General features: G+C 42.4%; 1 protein-coding gene across 1 annotated transcript in view; it reads left to right on the top strand.

Moving 5' to 3' along the window:
- LOC124620110 (two pore potassium channel protein sup-9) overlaps positions 1-20,391 on the top strand; it is a 166,717-nt gene that overhangs the window by 8,954 nt on the left and 137,372 nt on the right. Inside the window, exon 2 of the mRNA XM_047146780.1 lies at positions 17,914-18,069. Coding sequence (XP_047002736.1) covers positions 17,914-18,069 — 156 coding nt within the window. The remainder of the gene's footprint in view (positions 1-17,913; positions 18,070-20,391) is intronic.

Here is a 20,391-nt window from a genome sequence, read left to right as displayed (position 1 = left end):
ATATGTAGAAGAACCAAGAGGGAATAATAAGAGTGGACAACCAAGAACGAAGTGCTCGGGTTAATAAGGGCGCAAGACAGGGATGTAGTCTTTCAAACCTACTGTTCAATCTATACAGTGAAGAAGCAATGCCGGAAATGAAAGAAAGTTAAGGAGCGGAATTAAAATTCAAGGTGAAAGGATCTCAGTGATACGATTCGCTGACGACATTGCTATGTGAGTGAAAGTGAAGAAGAATTACATGTTCTGTTGAATGGAATGGTCCAATGAGAGCTGAATATGGGTTGAGAGTAAATCGAAGAAAGACGAAAATAATGTGAAGTAGCAGAAATGAGAATAGCGAGAAACTCAATATCAGGATCGATGGTCACGAAGTAGATGAAGTTAAGGAATTCTGCTACCTAGGCAGCAAACTAACCAATGCTGGACGGAGCAAGGAGGACATCAAAAGCAGATTAGCACTGGCAAAAAGGGCTTTCCTGGCCAAGAGAAGTCTGCTTTTATTAAGCGTAGGTCTTAATTTGAGGAAAAAAATTTCTGATAATGTACGTTTGGACCACATAATTGTATTGTAGTGAAACATGGACTGTGGGAAAAGAGGAACCGAAGAGAATCGAAGCATCTGAGATGTCGTGCTACAGATGAATGTTGAAAATTAGGTGGACTGATAAGGTAAGGAATGAGGAGTTTCTGCGCAGTAACGGAGAGGAAAGGAATATGTGGAAAACACTGACAAGGAGAAGGGACAGGATGGTAGGAAATCTGTTAAAACATCAGGGAATATCTTCCATGATACTAGAGGGAGCTGTAGAGGTCAAAAACTGTAGAGCAACACAGAGACTGCAGCACATCCAGCAAACAGTTGAGGGTGTAAAACTTCCGAGACTAGAACTCGGGACCTTTGCCTTTCGCGGGCAAGTGCTCTACCACCTGAGCTACCCAAGCACGTCTGACGACCCATCCTCACAGCTTCAGTTCTGCCAGTATCTCGTCTCCTACCTTCCAAACTTCACACAAGCTCTTCTGCGAACCTTGCAGAACTATCACTGCTGGAAGAAAGGATATTGCGGTGACATGGCTTAGCCACAGCCTGGGGGATGTTTGCAGAATGAGAGGATGTAGGCTACAAGTGGTACTCTAAGATGAAGAGCTTGACCCAGGATAGGAATTCGTTGCGGGCCGTATCAAACCAGTCAGAAGACCGACAACATAGAAAAAAAAAAGGAAAGCTACTATCTCTATTCGCTACCCAGTTTTCAGACAGCATCCAATGTTAATTTTTTCATATGACCATACCACACAGGCCTACGATTACCGAATTTAAAAAAAATAGACCTCTTGTAATTGACATTGGACTTCGTAAAGAAATATGAAGTACTATTTATGCATTTAGCAAAGAATTTACACAACTTATCGTTTGTAGCGGAACTGTTGTTAGTATTTCTGAATAATTCAGCGTCCATCGAATATTATTTTTTGTAAGGTATTTTCTGTTACTACTTCCGATTACTTCATCCTCCCGAATATCGATAGCGACTAATCGTAATAACTAACACCCACATCGGTTCAAAAAAATGTTCAAATGTGTGTGAAATCTTATGAGACTTAACTGCTAAGGACATCAGTCACTAAGCTTACACACCACTTAACCTAAATTATCCTACGGACAAACACACACACCCATGCCCGAGGGAGGACTCGAACCTCCGCCGGGACCAGCCGCACAGTTTGTGACTGAAGCGCCTGAGACCTCTCGGCTAATCCAGCGCGGCTCACATCGGTTCCTCACAATCATGAAAATCATATTAAAACCCATGTAATTAGAGATTTGCGTCTTCAGCCATACTTTACACAAAAAGTCGTCTGTAAAGTAATCAGACGTCTGGGGTTTGGAGCTGTTTTATGAGAGTTAGATTCGTTAAAGAATCAGGTTGGTGGGGGGAGGGGGGCTGGGGGAGGGGTAGGATGTTGCCGGTGGTCAATTATTCTTTCAAACTTGATTCACTATTTCTCTACCTGGGGTTTCCTAGATGCAAATGTTTTGAGACCCTCTACGAGATTTCTTACCTCCATACTTCCCTGCATGTAAAAAAGAGAATTATGAATCCCCCAATACATTGCTGAAATGTGTTGGAGTGTCAGTATATCGTGAGTATAACATCGATTTACGAATATTAACAGCGTTTCTACAAAATATAAACATTTCCGATAGAATGGTCCCTAATAGGCATTTCTACTGCCACCTCCGGTAGGAAGTGTCCAGTCTTTCCACGGACAGCATGTGACAGTAACTGGCTAGAGTAGCGGTACTGTGCCACTAGTTGGTTGGTAATCGCATCGGATTACGGAAGCATGGGGAAGTAAGTCGGCCATGTGCCTTCAAAGGAACCATCCCGGCATTTGCTTGAAGCTATTTCAGTAAATCACGGAAAACCTAAATTGGTATGGCCGGACACGGGTTTGAACCGTCGTCCTGCCGAATGCGAGTTCAATGTGCTAACCACTGCGCCACCGCGCTCGGTCGCCACTAGTGGGAGCAGCACAGTGCTTTTGGACCAAAGTGGAAGCACTCCAGTAGCGCCGTGAGTGTTGCGCGGGTCGCCGGCATGCAGGGCTCTGGCACGAGCAGCTTTTCCATTCGTGTAGCGTTAGCAGCCCTGCTGGCGGACAGCCGCTATCGCCCTTTACACGACAGCAAAGCGTGCGGACGTCGTCCCTTCAGAGGGCCGGCCGGCGCCTTTTCCTGATAGTGGGGGCCGGGCTACATACGCCGCTTGCCGGATACAGGCCGCCTTTCTCGGCAGCAGCGATCCGTCCAGCAACAGGTGGAGGTGCGGGTGCGGGGGAGGAACAGAGCAGCGACCGGCTGCCGGGTACATTCCCAACGCAGGCCACGTAATCGAGCAGGCCCGCTGTCGGCTGGAGTCTGCGCTACTGTACGTCTTCCTCCGGCGGTCGGCAGCTCACTCCGGGCGACAAGCCGGGCTGCTTTACTCATCTCCAACAAAACACGCAGCATAGGAATCTAAACAGTTTCAAGATGCTGCCTTCACAATAAATATCACGCAACTGTACAGTGGTTATAATGTTCTTTTATTTGTTTCACCTGGTAAGGTTCAGGCTTTCAGATCCTTATTTCTAACCAGACGTCCTTAGGGAATCAACTTTGCAGTATCCTTAGCACATAGGTAGTACATACTACTACTACTACTACTACTACTACTACTACGGCCGCCACCACTACCACCAGCACCAGCAATAATAATAATAATGACAGCCCCAGGAGAAGATGGAATTATTGCAGAACTATGGAAACTAAATGATGAAATATTAACAGGAAAAATCCACAAAATCATATTAAACATTTGGGAAACAGAACAAATATGCACTCATCCATCCACTCCACAAGAAACGGGACAAAACTGAACCAAATAATTACAGGGGTATCTCACTCGTGCCGGTCACATATAAAATCCTATCAAATGTTCTCATCAATAGATTAGAAGAACAAGCTGACCCACAAATAGGAGAATACCAGGGTGGTTTTCGCAAGGGACGATCATGCATAGAACAGATCTGGAATCTGAAAATGATTCTCCAGATGAGAAACACCCGAAACACAGTGGTCACTTTTGTAGATTTTAAAAAGGCCTAAGACTCAATAGACAGAGTAGCGCTCTGCAACACGCTGGAAGAATGCAGCATTGACAGAAAGACAAGAACAATCATTCGGCAAACATTAACTGACACAGTCTCCAAGGTTAAATTTATGGGGGATATCTCTGAACCATTTGAAATCCAAACTGGAGTGCGACAGGGTGACGGACTTTCACCATTACTCTTTAATATTATTCTTGAAAAAATTATCAGGTCACGGGAAAAAGAAGTCAAAGGAACCCAAATTGGCATTAGAAAAGATAATAGATTCAATGTGAAGTGTTTAGCTTTTGCATATGACAGAGAAGTTACACGGAATTGCACAAAGAACTAGCCTGCAAATCTCGTATGAGAAAACCCAGTACATAGAAAGAGTGCAAGAGAAATTGCCTATTGTAACAACCCGTGGGAAAATCGTACAAGTATCACATTTTAAGCACCTGGGAGAAATCATCCAGCAATCAGGGATCAACCTAAAGGCCAATGAGGAAAGAATAAAAAAACTATAGAAAGCATATAAACTCATGTGGAACTATTATAACAAAAAGTCCATACCCATTAACGCAAAATTGAGGCACTACAACACTGTCGTACTTCCGGAGGCACTGTATGCATCTGAAACAACACAAACAGGTGGGCAAACTAAAATCATAGAAATAGAGAAACAAGAAAGTAAAATTCTCAGGAAAAGTTTTGGCCCGATACAAGACCAAGGAATCTGGAAAAAGAGACCAACATCAGAATTATGTAAATACACAGACAAGATTACGGATACAATAAGGAAAAGAAGAATGCAGTTCTGCGGACATATCTACAGGATGAATGAAAACAGAATTTCAAAGCGAATTCTTAAAGTCATCAACTCAGGCAGGGGAAAAACAAAATGGATAAAAGAAGTTGAAGAGGACCTCAGACAACCATACATAACAGTAAACGACGCAGAAAATAGAATTTAATTCAGGAACATCATCAAAAAACATAAATTTGACACCACAACACAGAAGAGACCAGGATGCAAATGGACAGCGGAGCGAAAGAAACAACACAGTGAACACATGAAGAAAATTTGAGCTCAGAAAAAACATAAACAATCATCATAAAGGAATTCAAGTTCAAACGCTCTCTTTAAATGGAATAATCGAAAATAATAATAATAATAATAATAATAATAATAATAATAAAATAATAACATGACAGCCTTTTTACCCCACCTACGATAGGACATAAATAACGAACAACTCGATTATTGTTGTCCACTGTGGATGAGGGTGACCTCCTAGATCGACTGGCGTCTTGTATCCAATCGCAACCAGCACGGAGCTAGCAGCACCATTCCGCAATGGTCCTTTTTCGACAGACGTGCCGCCCTACACACGTTCTTCATTCTCAGATGGATATCTACCGATGTTTTTCCTTCGGCAACCAATAAAAGAATAACACCACGATAGTTGTGGTCAGGATGCATTTAGTAGTAACTTCGCCGTAGTTCACGTTTCCGCATAATTTTTACATACTCTTGTAGGCTCTTGAGATCGTTCCTCACGAGAGACTTCTAATCAAATTGCGTGCTTATGGAGTATTGCTTCAGTCGTGTGACTGGATCCGTTATTTCCTCTCAGAATGGTTACAATACCTACTGACCGACGGAAAATGGCTCTGAGCACTATGGGACTCAACTGCTGCGGTCATCAGTCCCCTAGAACTTAGAACTACGTAAACCTAACTAACCTAAGGACATCACACACGTCCATGCCCGAGGCAGGATTCGAACCTGCGACCGTAGCAGTCGCACGGTTCCGGACTGCGCGCCTAGAACCGCGAGACCACCGCGGCCGGCCCGACGGAAAATCATCGAATAAAATCAAAATAGTATCCGCCGTTTCCCCAAGAAATGTTATACCCCCTCTGCTGTTCCTAATCTACCTAAACGGTTTATGAGATGATATAAGCAGACCTCTTAGATTGTTTGCAAATAATTCCGTCTAATAAAGTCATCAGAAGATCAAAACCAATTACAAAATGTCTTAGACACGATATCTGAATGGTGTGAAAAGTGGCTATTGTATCTCAGTAAAGTAAAGTGTGAGGTCATTCAGACGAGTACTAACAGGAATCCGTTAAATTTCGGTTACACAATAGATCACAAAAATCTAGAGCCTGTCAGTTCAACTAAATGCCTAGGGACTAAAATTACGAGCAACTTGAATTGGAAAGATCACGTAGAAAATGTTGCAGGGAAGGCGAACCAAAGACTGTGTTTTAACGGCAGAACGCTTTTAGAAAATGAAACAGATGTACCAAAGAAGGTGCTTGTCCGTCCTCCGCTAGAGTATTTCCGTACGGTATGAGATCCTTACTATATAGGTTTTGACGGAAGACATCAGAAAAGTACAAAAAAGGGCAGCTTGTTATATAGTATCGAGTAATAGGGGAGAGAGTGTCACGGACGTGATACGCGAGATGGGATGCCAATCATTAAAACAAATGTTTTTTCTTCGCGGCGAGATCGTTTCTCTAAATTTCATTCACCAACTTTTTCTTCCGAATGCGACAACACTCCCACTTTGTCGACGCTCACCTACATAGCGAGAAGTGATCATCGCAATAAAATGGAAGAAAGCAAAGCTCATTAAGAAAGATTTCAGCGTTCGTTTTTCCACGCGCTGATCGCCAAGGGAATGTAAGATAAATAGTCTGAAGGTGGTTCTATGAACTTAAATGTGGGGAAACTTGATAATTTTATTTTTTTATTTTGTCGGTCTCAGTTGCATCAATATAAAGATTTTGTATATTCACACAAATGAGACGGACAAAATAAAAAAATCTGAAATTTCTTCATTACTATACAGTTGTGACCCCGAAGAAGCATGCCTCGAATCAGCCACTTAAGTGTGAATTGTATTGTAGTCATGTGGTTGTAGATATGCAGATAACATGAAGAGCGTTCAGTCTACGTTACCAGAACATATAGGGTGGCACAAAAGCCACTGGACATTGGGCAATGGTTTAAACAAAAGAAAAAAGTTATGTTTCATTACTATTATTTTTTATGTTCAAACTGTTTTCCTGCTTCAATAACACATCTATGAAGCGTTTCGGAACACTGTTACATACTCACGGCATAGTGTGGTACCGAGCGAGGTGGTGCAGTGGTTACCACACTGGACTCGCATTGGGGAGGACGACGATTCAAACCCGCCTCCAACCACCCTGATTTAGGTTTGCCTAAATTTCCCTAAATCGCTTCAGGCAAATGCCGGGATGGTTCCTTTGAAAAGGCGCGGCTGATTTCCTTTCCCATCCTTCCCTAATCCGATGGGTCCTATGACCTCGCTGTTTGGTCTCCTCCCTCAAATCAACCAAGAACCATTCTGTGGAATCACTGTCAAAATCATGAAATACATCGTTCATGTAGTCTCTCAATTTAGCAATGGCCTGAGAATTTTGGGAATAAACAGTCCTTGACGACACACCACAGGAAAAAATTACATGGGCGCGGTACCTGATGAACGTAGAGGCATGTTAGTATCTGCCGTTCTTCGAAAAGTTTCGTCCAAATAATAGCGGAAGGCAGTGGCATAAAGTGGTGGAGCACCATCATCTTGAAAGTAAATTTGCCGCGCGGGATTAGCCGAGCGGTCTTAGGAGCTGCAGTCATGGACTGTGCGGCTGGTCCCGGCGGAGGTTCGAGTCCTCCCTCGGGCATGGGTGTGTGTGTTTGTCCTCAGCATAATTTAGGTTAAGTAATGTGTAAGCTTAGGGACTGATGACCTTAGCAGTTAAGTCCCATAAGATTTCACATACATTTAAACAGTTTTGAAAGTAAATTTCTTGAAAGTTTTCAGCGCAGGTCATAAGTCCTGGTACTACGTAATTTTGAAGCATGTGCTGTTTCTTCTAAATATATGGTCCTCGCACACCAAATGATAGTATAGCCGCCGCCTCCCCCCCCCCCCCCCCACCCCCACCCCCAATACGTTGATTTAGTGTTATTCTAACAAAAGATTTTGATTGTCAGTATACCATAAAGTGCAGTTATGTCGGTTAATTTTCTCTGCTTGACTTAAAATTGGCCTCGTCGGACCATACAGTATTATTCAGTAGTTTAGGATCATGTTTCTGTTGGTCAAAAATCAATTTACAGAACTGTTTTGGGTCACGAGTATTCTTAATGGTTCGATGCGGCCCGTCACGAGTTCCTCTACTGTGCCAATCTCTTCAACTCAGAGTAGGACTTGCAATCTACGTCCTCATTTATTCGCTGAATGTATTCCAATCTCTGTCTTCTTCTACAGTTTTCACCCTCCAAAGCTCCCTCTCGTATCATGGAAGTTATGTCTTGACGTATTAACAGATGGCCTATCATCCTATGCCTTCTTCTTAACAGTATTTTCCATACATTCATTTCCTCGCCAATTCTGCTCTGTAGCACTACACCTGAACTGGTTCGAGTCTCTTCTGTTCCGGTTTCCCACAGACCACGATTCACTGCTACCACGATGAGCCCCAAATGTATACTCACAGAAATTTCAGTCTCAGATTAAGGCCTATGTTTGCCTGAGCCAATCTTCTTTTTTGTGATCTCCTTGCTTTATCTTCATGTGTTATTTCACTACCAAAATAGCAGAATTCTGTAACTTCTTCTACTTTGTAGACACCACTTTTATTTTACGTTCATCGCTAATTTCATTTCTGCTCCTCCTCTTTGCTTTCGCTTTTCTTCGGTTTATAGTCGCTCCATACTCCATACAAGTAAGACTGTTCATTCCATTCAACATGTGCTGCAATTCACTTTCACTGAGGATAGCAATGTCATTATCGAATCGTATCGTTGGTATCCTTTCACCCTAAATTTTAAACTTACTCTTGTATCTTTCCTTTATTCCCGTCTTTGTTTCATCGATGTATAGACTGAACAGTAGTGGCGAAAGACTACATCCCTTCTTAATCTGAACATTTCATATCCTTGGTATTTCATTATCATCGTTCTCTCTTGTTCCTTGTACGTATTGTATATTATGCGACCTTTCATATAACACTCCCATTTGTCTCAGATTTCGAACATTATGCATCATTTTATATCATCGAAGGCTTTTTACAGGTCGACAAATCGTTTGAACGTGTCTTGTTTCTATTGTAATCGCAATGTCAAAATTGCTTACCTTTTCCGAAATTCGAACTGATCTTCATCTGCCAGTTCCTCAGTTTTCTTTTTCATTATGTTTCTATATTATTCGACGTACCAGCTTTCATGTCTCCTCTGCAAATAAACTTCCGCCAGTCTGTCCCAGCCCCTAATGGCAGAGCGCAGCGGTCTCTTTCTTGCGGTGAAACGTCGTTCGCCCAATCACTTCCTCATCTCCGGGAAAGGGTGGAAGTCGCTCGGGCCCAAATTTGGCCTGTGGGAAGGTAGCAAAGTGATCGATGGCCTCCCATCTGCATCGACGTAGTTGAGTTGTTGAGCTGGTGCGGCATCGTGTTGTCTGGCACTGTCGTTCAGAAAGCAGCAACTGGCAGCAGCACGCATTTTCGTTTGCTTGCAGTTGGACCAGCTGCTGTGATGGGAGAGCTTCCTCATCAGTCACGTGTACCACATGTTCAACCAGAAAACAACGATGTTTTGAACTTTCGTATTGTAGCACAAGTTGTCTATTTTTCGTCGTGTTACTTTAGATCTCTTTCCCTAATCGTTGTATGTTCCCTTTAAAGTTTATAAATGTGATAAGATGGACTGAAATTGGAGTTAAACAAGTCCCATTTGTTCACTGCGTTATTTGCGAGAAAGACTATTTGTTTCTTTTGAAATGTTTTGGTGCGTTATTATGCAGAGTAAGCTGCCTATCGTTGCAGCTCAGACAAATTTTAGCCTGATAGGGCCAATATCAGAATAATAAATGCAGTTAAATATACAAACATAGTAGGACTCTTTTTTAGACAAATTACGTTCACCGTTGAGTTTCAAAAATTAATTATTTCACTTCACTATTGCAATTTCAGTCTTTGGGCCATTACAAGTCATACTTCAAATGCTAAAGAGTATACAGAAAATGAAGAACTGGGTGTATATACAGAGCCGCACAAACAAATCGTTAGACAGTAACATCTCACAAAAAATTATGAAAATAACATCACTTACGTCTTACCTCAGCACATATCAGACTTTTAAAATTTTCCTACATGTATACATGTCATCGTCAAAGCAGTAATATCAAACAAGTCCGAAGCTCTGTGCATCGTGAAATGACGTAAATTACGTAAGCTGTTACCAATGTTAACTAACATCCTTAACACAAGTCGCCACAAATCAATGTTCTAACACACTGCTTACATGATTTGTGTGAAGGATGTTAACATTGATAATAGTTTACGTAATTTACATCGTTTCACGATGCACAGAAATTCGTGCTCGTTTGATATTACTGTATTCCTGCAATGAAAAGGCTTAGCTTTGGCGATGGCGGTGCACACGAGTCGGAAGATTTAAAAGTGTGATGTATGTTGAATCAAAATATAAGTGGTGTTATCCAGAATGAGATTTTCACTCTGCAGCGGAGTGTGCGCTGATATGAAACTTCCTGCCAGATTAAAACTGTGTGCCCGACCGAGACTCGAACTCGGAACCTTTGCCTTTCGCGGGCAAGTGCTCTACCACTTTTTTTGTTTTTTAAATCTCATTTTGCTCTTTTTTGTTCGTTGTATCTGCTCTGGGCGGACGTCGAAAGATACCCGTTTCAGTTCGTTGTTGATCCATTAACTCCGTTTTTTTTATTACAGAGGGCACTTAGCCCTCTGACCGAACACGCTGAGCTACCGTGCCGGCTACCACTGAGCTACCGAAGCACGACTCACGGCCGGCACTCACAGCTGTACTTCTGCCAGTACCTCGTCTCCTACCTTCCAAACTTTCGAGTCTCGGTCGGGCACACAGTTTTAATCTGCCAGGAAGTTTCATAAGTGGTGTTATTTTCATAATTTTTTTTGTACAGCGCTGCTGTCTAAGGGCATGGGCCAAGCGGTTGTAGGCGCTACAGTCTGGAACTGTGCGACCTCTACGGTAGCAGGTTCGAATCCTACCTCGGGCATGGATGTGTGTGCTCTCCTTAGGTTAGTTAGGTTTAAGTAGTTCTAAGTTCTAGGGGACTGATGACCTCAGAAGTTAAGTCCCATAGTGCTCAGAACCATTTTCTAAGGGCAAGTTTATGCAGCTCTGTACCTACACCCTGTTCTTCAATTTTTGTAATTTTTTAGCTTTTTGAGCACCACTTCACAATGGCCCAAAGGTCGAAATTGCAATACTGGAGTGAAATAAATAATTTTCTACAGTCAACTCCGAGCATGATGTCTTTCAAAAAATTTTACATGACCGTAAGTCCCGGTCATGAAAAGTTAATCACAGTAGAGCCCGTTTCCGTGCAATCCCCTTCAGTTCTGCACAACTGCTGCAACGTACATCCACTGGCACATGGTTGCAGTAGTCAACACTTGGTGATTACCTTCCCCTCCCTCCCTTTTCCACAGTCACACAATTCCCTTCATCATCACAGTGACAGTTCCGTGATGTCTCAGGATGTGTCACATAAAGTTACTCCTTATTATAGTCAAACTGAGCCACAATTTTCTTTTCGCCCCTGATAGTTTCAGAATTTCTTTCCAATTCGGTTCAGAACCTCTCCGTTACGACTGTAGCCGATCGGTTGCCGGCAAGGTAGCTCAGAGCGTACGGTCAGAGTCCTGTGCCATAAAAACTGTGTGAAGGAAAAAAAAGTTTGCGTCGCTGCCTGTAGTGCAGAAGGACCCGGGTTTGAGTCCTAGTATATCCTCAGGATTGATGGTCACGAAGTCAATGAAGTTAAGGAATTCTGCTAGCTAGGCAGTAAAATAACCAATGACAGACGGAGCAAGGAGGACATCAAAAGCAGACTCGCTATGGCAAAAAAGGCATTTCTGGCCAAGAGAAGTCTACTAATATCAAATACCGGCCTTAATTTGAGGAAGAAATTTCCGAGGATGTACGTCTGGAGTACAGCATTGTATGGTAGTGAAACATGGACTGTGGGAAAACCGCAACAGAAGAGCATTTGAGATGTGGTGCTATAGACGAATGTTGAAAATTAGGTGGACTGATAAGGTAAGGAATGAGGAGGTTCTACGCAGAATCGGAGAGGAAAGGAATATGTGGAAAACACTGATAAGGAGAAGGGACAGGATGATAGGACATCTGCTAAGACATGAGGGAATGACTTCCATGGTACTAGAGGGAGCTGTAGAGGGCAAAAACTGTAGAGGAAGACAGAGATTGGAATACATCAAGCAAATAATTGAGGACGTAGGTTGCAAGTGCTACTCTGAGATGAAGAGAGATGAAGAGGTTAGCACAGGAAAGGAATTCGTGGCGGGCCGCATCAAACCAGTCAGGATTTTCTGTGCCTCGTGATGACTGGGTGTTGTGTGATGTCCTTAGGTTAGTTAGGTTTAAGTAGTTCTAAGTTCTAGGGGACTGATGACCATAGATGTTAAGTCCCATAGTGCTCAGAGCCATTTGAACCAAACCAGTCAGCAGACTGATGACAAAAAAAAAATCCTCAGATTTCTCTTGTACAGGGCCCACTGAGCCATTGTGAGGCCAAATGGTACTTAGAGCTGGAGGCATTGTCGACATGCTGACCACCCGTCCCACGATCGTAGATCGCTCCTCGTACTTCCTTGTAGGTAACAGTCGGCCAGTCCGAACAGGCCTAACCAGTGAGTGGCGAGTGGTGTTTACGCTTCACTTCTATTTTACTAACCCGATCAAGCCCTCTAATCTTTAGCACTCTTTCGTAGCAGCCCATTTCAAAAGTTTTTATTCTAGTTGTTCAAAAGTTTGATTGGCGTTATCCACATATGGCCATTGAAATGTATCAACGGTAACAGCGTAAGATTATCATGTCATTTTGATTCTTGCATGTTATCGATGTTTTCTTTATTCTTTTCTTTATACGTTTTATTTCTTTGATTATCAATGCAGTGATCCTTTCATGATATTAGCCACCAGGGACTGGCTGCACTAACAGTACCGCTTCAGATTGACATACCCAAAACAGTCATATAAGTTCAGTATGACTAGATACCCAGATGGGTATCTGAGGTGATTGCATTAGCATATGGCACTAAGGATAGTTTTACTAAGTGGGCAGAAAAATAACTGATAGAATGGATATGAGAAACAGACTACCGATAGTAACAAAAGCATTTTTGAAAAAGAGGAATTTCTCAATATTAATATAAATACATTAGTAAATCTTTGCTGAAGATATTAGCCTTGAGTATAGTCTTGTACGGAAGTGAAACGTGGACGGTAAGCAGTTGAGAAAAGATGAGAGTAGAAGTTTTAAAATGTGGTGCTACAGAAAAATTAGATGGGGAGATAAAATAATTAATGAGGAGGCACTGAGTCGAACTGAGGAGGAAGGAAATTTGTGGCACGACTAAAAGAAGGATCAGTTGATAGGACACATACCGAGGCACAAGGAATAGTCAGTTTAGTAATGCGCGGAAGTTGAGTGCTAAATATTGTAAAACTAGGCATGAATACAGTCCGCAGGTTCAGATGGATGTAGCGTGCAGTAGTTATTCAGAAATGAAGAGGCTTGCACAGGATAGGCAAGCGTAGAGATGTATCAAACCAGTCTTCAGACTGAAGACCATAACAGCTGGGTCGCTATCGGTGCCATCACCCTGTACGCAAATCAACGTCCCGTTATTTACGCCAATTGCGTGACCCGTTCGTAGACATCGAAAGCCTACCAGCAAACTGTCGGACCACTGATACGCAGAATCAGCGTTGTATTTCGTTCCAAAGACTGACAAACAAACTATTAAGCACGTGATCATCAGGTTTTGGCTTATCGGTCTAGATATGCACCATTTCTGGACTCAGTTCACAGTGAAAGGGGACTTCCCTTACCTTGATTAGCTGGTTTCATTAGACGCGGCCCGAATTAGGTATGACATATACAGAAAAAAGGCTATTACTTATCAGTCACAATGATACGAACCATCGCCATTCTTGTAAGCCGGCTACCTTCAGGTCGATTCTGCGTCGCGTTCCTTCTAGCCATGAAGCCTTCGATAGGGAATCACAAGTCATTCAGTACACTGGCCATAACAATAGTTACAAAGCCATTCTTGCAACATACTGGAAAAAAAATTTTGTGTTCTGCCTTACGGCAGGTCTTGACATGGGGGAAGTCTCGTCAGAGAGGTCCACAGCATGAGCGTCTAGGGAAGTGATTCCAGCGGTGGTTTTCCGTTGCCTTCCACTGGTGACGATGAAATAATAATGAGGACAACACAACACCCAGTCCCTGAGCGGAGAAAATCTCCGACCCAGCCGGGGATCGAACCCGGGACCCTTGGCGTAACAGACCGCTGCGCTGACCACTCAGCTATTGAGGTGGACCAACATACTGGAGAGCACTCAGATTTTTTTCAACAATGTTACATAAGTCCTTTTATCACCACAATCAGAAGCGAGGCTTGTCACTGAACACCACAGAATGTCACTGATCTGGTTCTACATCGTGCTGTTTTCTGTGGTATGGCGCCAGAGATAAATGATGTCCGGCAACAAAAAGCTCAACAAAAGTGCCGGCAATCTGTTCCCGTCTTCGTGGTGACACTCCACCTGTTACTTCCGCCGGTTTTTCAGACTTTGTCGTCAGTCTATCCGTCAGAGATAGTCGAGCAATCCTACGACATTCTCACAGCGTTTCCTTCTAGAAAGCCAATGTCTACTCCTGTTGTTAGCCTGATTCCATCACACCACCACTCATTCTGCAGTCGTTGCATTACTGTCTGTATGATCTGTTGGTATGATTATCTGAAGATCCTCATCTCAATGACTCGATCCTGAGTCCGAAAGACGGCAAAAAACTATTGACTGTCTGAGGGCGGTATTTATGGCTTGCACTCATTCTGCAGTCGTTGCATTACCGTCTGTATGATCTGTTAGTATGGTTATCTGAAGAGCCTCATCTCAATGACTCGATCCTCAGTCCGAAAGACGGCAAAAAACTATTGACTGTCTGAGGGCGGTATTTATGGCTTGCACAAGGTATTGAAAAATCTGCAGAGCTTAAAAATTATAGTCGCTCGATCAATATATTGTAAACGCCGCTTGTGTTTGAAACTGTGAACCTGGCTCAGAAATTTAATTAGGAGACGGACACATTTTTAAGATTAAATATGAAATGCTGTGCACAAACGGATTAACTAACGCAATAATGGTTAACACCCTAGCTGTGGATCATATGTGGAGAACTGCGTGATATTGAAAATGAGATTAATGGAAAGCGTCAACAGATACAACTTTTGAATGAACACATTAACTTATTCAAATAAAACATCAAGATGAAACGCGTCTGACCATTTGACAATACCAAGTTAATATTACGAAACTACTCTATATGGTCTGTACCACTCGGAGCCGCTGGCTTCCATAGTTACTTTAATGATGTGAGAACATGCCATAAAGACACAACTGATGTTCTGAAATAGAAAAGGAGTATCTATCTGAAGGAATACAGTGACTGTGTCCCTGACTGTTAGGTTGAAAAATGCACCACGCATCTATGAATGAACTGGTAGACACAGGACAGATAACAGCAGTGATGTGACTAAATTCTGACCAAGGACCATCCTAACGTGGCGGTGCTGGTAATGATCTTCATTGTAAATTATTACCAAGAGACGTGCAGTGTGTCGCCATCTCGACTCGCCCTTTGAAGTACAGGGTGAGGGTCATGCTTCCGCTGACACCAACTCTGGATCCCCAACCAGCTGCTAGAGTGGAGAGCGCAGTCCACAGACATGCCTTCAACAGCAAGACCTGCCTCAGAGTCCCAGTTATCTAATCTGAATCGTAATTCCTGCTATTTCCTTCCAAACAAGCAATACATGACTGCCAATCGTTGTTTAAGATTTCTCTGACTGCCAATGACATAACTGCAGCTTCTGCAAAAATCTCACTAAGAAAAACTTATCACGTTATAACTTCAATGACTCTCCGATTTACCCCTCTTTCCCAAAAATCTTCTCCGTATGATTCATCCTCCTGACGTCAAAGGCATTTTTACCAATAATGCCTTTAGCACCCAACAGCTAGCCTCGCATCACAGGTCCCAAGAAAATAAAAAACTGCACTCAGAGCTTGGTTTTTATTTTGCAGCACCCCATGCTTCTTTTGGAAAGCACGAGGTTATCTCCTGAAAGCACTATTCTGAAAACGGGTGAGGGCAGGTCTCGTATTGCTAAAATTCTTTCCCTCGACACTGCACGGCTGCTAGGCTGAAGACGTGTCGTAAATGAAAAATTGAAAAATAGCCCCGCCCGCGAGGACTCGCCCGGCAACGCAGCTTTCACACTGACAACACCCAACGCTACCTGCCCTGCATTCTGAGTCCAGAGTCCGCGCTGGCTACTCAGGCCATTTATTTACATCAGACATTGCTTTGCCTGTCCCAAATGCAGTGTATGCTCTGTTACCAGGCACTCTCATAAAGCAAAGGAAAAGAAGACCTACACCATGTTAAATGTGGTTAAGACACGAAGTTAGTTAGACGTCAGTACATAGAGTCACTGCAGCCCAATTTGCTTTTTTAAACCATTATTCTACCTCCTTATTTTCCTCCTAAGTGGATGTAATTGTCATATTAAATGAAAAGCGACAGAGTAGTATTGCGAAATAAACAGCAGTTCCTGTAAAGACAGAAATTCAATTCGCTCTGAAAGCATTTCCGCAAAGAACCAAACAAAGTTAATGAAAGAACATGTGACATTTTGAGAAATGAAATTTCTTTAAGGAAACGCCAGATACCTCGTTCTGTACAACAGCAGAGCATACAGAAATATCATGGTGTGATGACAGTAAACAGGAATGTTCATTTTATTTGTAGCAGTTTTAAAAATTGGCAAATAAGGTCAGCTGTCCAGCGGCATATATTTCTTTTTTGTTACTTTCAACAGTTGCCAGTAATCAATAAATATTTTTTTATTTCGTTTGGAACAATTGCTACAGTAAAGATGTACACAGAAAAGAGCAAATTTATACGATAAATTACACAGTTCACTTGTTTAATTTGTAATTAGTTGTTAAGGTCTACGAATCTGTGCTACAGTGAATGAGGCCTCAGTCCACTGAAATCCTACCTGGAAGCTTTTCAGACTTGTTCTGCGCATTCTGCATATTTCTGTTTTGTAAGGCAAGTATATCACTCACAGTACATACAGTACATTTGCTTCAGAGGCAGAGTTCTAACTGATGTGTTCAAGGCTTAATATTGCACAATAATATTGTGCCGTTCTTCACCTCACACTTTTGTGCAATATATTGATAAAATTAGCCCTTTCGTATTGGCTTCAGCGGCATATACGTTCAACACATATATTGAACACATTTCCTCCTCTGTGTTCACCTCTTCCTCCCTCTGTCTGTCCACCTCATCCTCTCACCTCTCTCTGTCTCCTCCTTGACACACTCTCTGTCTCTTCATTTCTTCTACCCCACTCTTTATTCATTTCCTCCTCCCCTTGATCTGTCCACCCCCTCCTCACTCTGTCTCAACCTTTCCCCAGCAATATTCATTGGCACTCAATAGCCCCTGCAATACAGTTGTAGGTTGATACTACCACCACAACACACATCCAAGGCAGGTTACGCAAATCAGGGACTTGAAAATCATTTATTTGCCCCTGATATATAGGCCGCCGTCTACAGCAGGTTGATAAAGCAGACTGATACTCTGCAGTGTAACATACCTGTCATGCAATGCAGCCTACATGTCAGGGTATGAAAAAACCGTTTCCTGCCCACAACATCTCAGCTGCCTTGCAAAGCAGGATGATTTGATACTGTTTCTACACAAAATGCCTCTCATGCAGGGGCTGGAAAAACACATTTTTGCCCATATCTCTGATCCTATTGGAGCTGTTATAAGCCCCAATGTGCTGATATTCATAAAGCTTGCTGTTTCTCTGCCACACACACACACATATATAATTGTGCAGTAAATATTAAGTTGAGAAAGCCTCTTGAGAAAAGAAATATGGAGGTACAGCGAGGAAAGGCGATAGGAATTGTGAAAAGATTCAGTCAGACTTGCAGCTCTTGGATGCTCAGGGCCTGGCTTGATGAACTAACCTGAGAACTACCAGAAAATGCAGCGTCCAGACACTTGTGATTGCCAGCTGTGTGACGTCAGTGCCTAATTGTTTCAGATATGGAGCAGAAGGTGATCCGCAAGTATAACATCAGTGCGGACGACTTCCGCATCATGGAGGCGGTGGTGCTCAAGTCAGAGCCCCACAAGGCCGGGAAGCAGTGGAAATTCGCTGGGGCCTTCTACTACGCCACCACCGTCCTCACCACTATTGGTCAGTGTTCTGATATTTAATCTTCTCACTTTTACCAGCGTAGTAGACTAGAGGTTATGAAATCATGGTCGTTTGTCATTAATGAGAAATAAAAACTTGTGACACATGTAGTCACATTAATGTCATTAACCATGATGTGAATCCATCTAACCCGATCTAAATCTTCGGTGAGGGTTCTGCAGGTTTATTAAGATCAGGGACTGGGTAAACCAGTTGCCACAGAGGCGAGCTCAACTGGAAAAAAAGTCCCATACTGCGACCTTAAATCCCTGTTCACTCATTACTTGCTTGCGAGCATGAGGGCGAGGAACTGATTGCACGATGATTTTCGTTAGTCTGTGCCCCATTTATCTATCGCACATCAGTGCAAAGCAGTTCCAATGCAATACATAGTTGATAAAGTTCACTACAGAATACAGACAGCATAAAAGTATGAAATTATAGATGAAGGATTTTGGACTGATAACTACGCAATAACCACAAGCAACAAAATAACTGGGTTCTACAACCAGTAAGTGAGAGCTCAGTTACCGTCTTATTATAACTCAAAATTGATGCCTATTCCTAAGCCACTATACAGTCCTATTAGCAAGGTAGCTAACTAAGACCATAACTGTGCTTCATTCCCAGAATTTCTGCGCATCGCAGATATGTACACTTGCGACTTTATGCCGCCCAGAAAAAGTAACAGTAAGTCCAACATATCTTCAACTTACCGTGACCGTCACGATGCTTCTCCGACAAGGCATCTGAAACGCAACTCCCTACACTACACCTAGCCAAACATTGTCTCAGTGCACTCGCTTCTCATCGGTTGTAACTTCCACCGCTCCCCTCCTTAGCACTAAAATCATCAGTGACGCCAGTCAATATAAATTATATGCAATTCACAACTTTAAACATTATATCACTTTAAAATAGTAAAGTGACGTTAGGTGTACGAACATTTGATGTAAAACATGACATAGTTATCTTAATTCTTATTCTTCATGATAAATTTAATATTTACAATTTTGTGCATATTGAGTCGTCTAAGATAACGTCCACAAAAACGATCCCACAAATACACACAACTTTTATTTTACATTTATTCTTCACTCTGTTTCGTTTGATGCTAGAAAAGTTGCATCATTTTAGACCATTCGCTCCTTACTCATTAAATTAAGTTATTTGTATTCCACAACCAACCAGTTGCAACAAGATTTAACTTGACCTGATTTCGACATCGACAGTGGGTGTCTTCATCATAAAATTTTCTGGTGAAGACACCCCTACTCCGTGTCTAGATCAGTTAAATTTTGTTGCAAGCAGTTGGCTGTGTTATAAAAATTATATTCTTGTGCAGTTTCTGGTTCACAGCCATGTTTAAAATTGTAAATTAAGATAATTAGATTAACTTCTAACATGGAATAATCATTGGATGTCGCCTGAGTAGCGAATACACCCGGAATATTTCAACCCTTCTAATGCTACCCAAGCCAACTGTTGGTGATGTGACTGTACAATAAAACCAAGAGCAGACAGACCTCACGTACAGACGGACAGCGACAGCCGAGCATTGCAGCGGGTGGTTGCCAAACATCGCGTGAAATCAGCGAAAGAAATCACTAGTGAGTTCAAAAGTGCCATCAGGAGTCCAGCCAGCACAATGACTACGCGTATGGATTAAAAAAAACAAAAAGCAGGTTACAAGGGTCCAACAACTCCCCATCAGTCATACATTTCTGTAGCCAGTGCTAAGCGACGCTTGATGTGGTGCAGTGAGTGACCCCACTGGACGTGGGGTGAACGTAAAGAGAGATCTCTTGTGATGACTCACGCTATACTGTGTAGCAAAGGCATGGAATCGTTTGGGTTTGCTGGAAACTCGGAAAGCATTATCTTGTATGACGTGCAGTGCCAACAATGAAGCATGGAGGAGGCGGTGTTATGGTATAGGACTGTTTTCGTGGTTACGGAATGAGATCCCCTACTATACCCGCACGACAGGACAGTTGGTTTAATTTGTGGAAAGGGGCCAAAATGAGTGGCTGTCAGTTGCACTCGAACATACTACTGCATTCATTTGACAAACATTACAAGAGTAAAGCAAGCCAAACATTAATTTTGGAACTTAATTCCCGGCTAAATGCGCCATTAAATCTCACGCCTCAAGGGCAAAACAGCTTTAATTTAAAATCGGCTGAAGGTCAATAACTTAAGACTCAAAAACAGGAATTTGAATTTAAAAGGCAGAAGGCCTTATCTTAAAACATTTCTCTAAATTAGGCTAAAGGCCCAAACAATCTCACGCCTTAAGGGCAAAACAACTTTAATTTAAAA

This window comes from Schistocerca americana, chromosome 6 (assembly GCF_021461395.2).
Source record: "Schistocerca americana isolate TAMUIC-IGC-003095 chromosome 6, iqSchAmer2.1, whole genome shotgun sequence".
In the NCBI taxonomy this organism is placed as follows: domain Eukaryota; kingdom Metazoa; phylum Arthropoda; class Insecta; order Orthoptera; family Acrididae; genus Schistocerca; species Schistocerca americana.
This window is presented reverse-complemented; position numbering and strand designations above follow the sequence as displayed.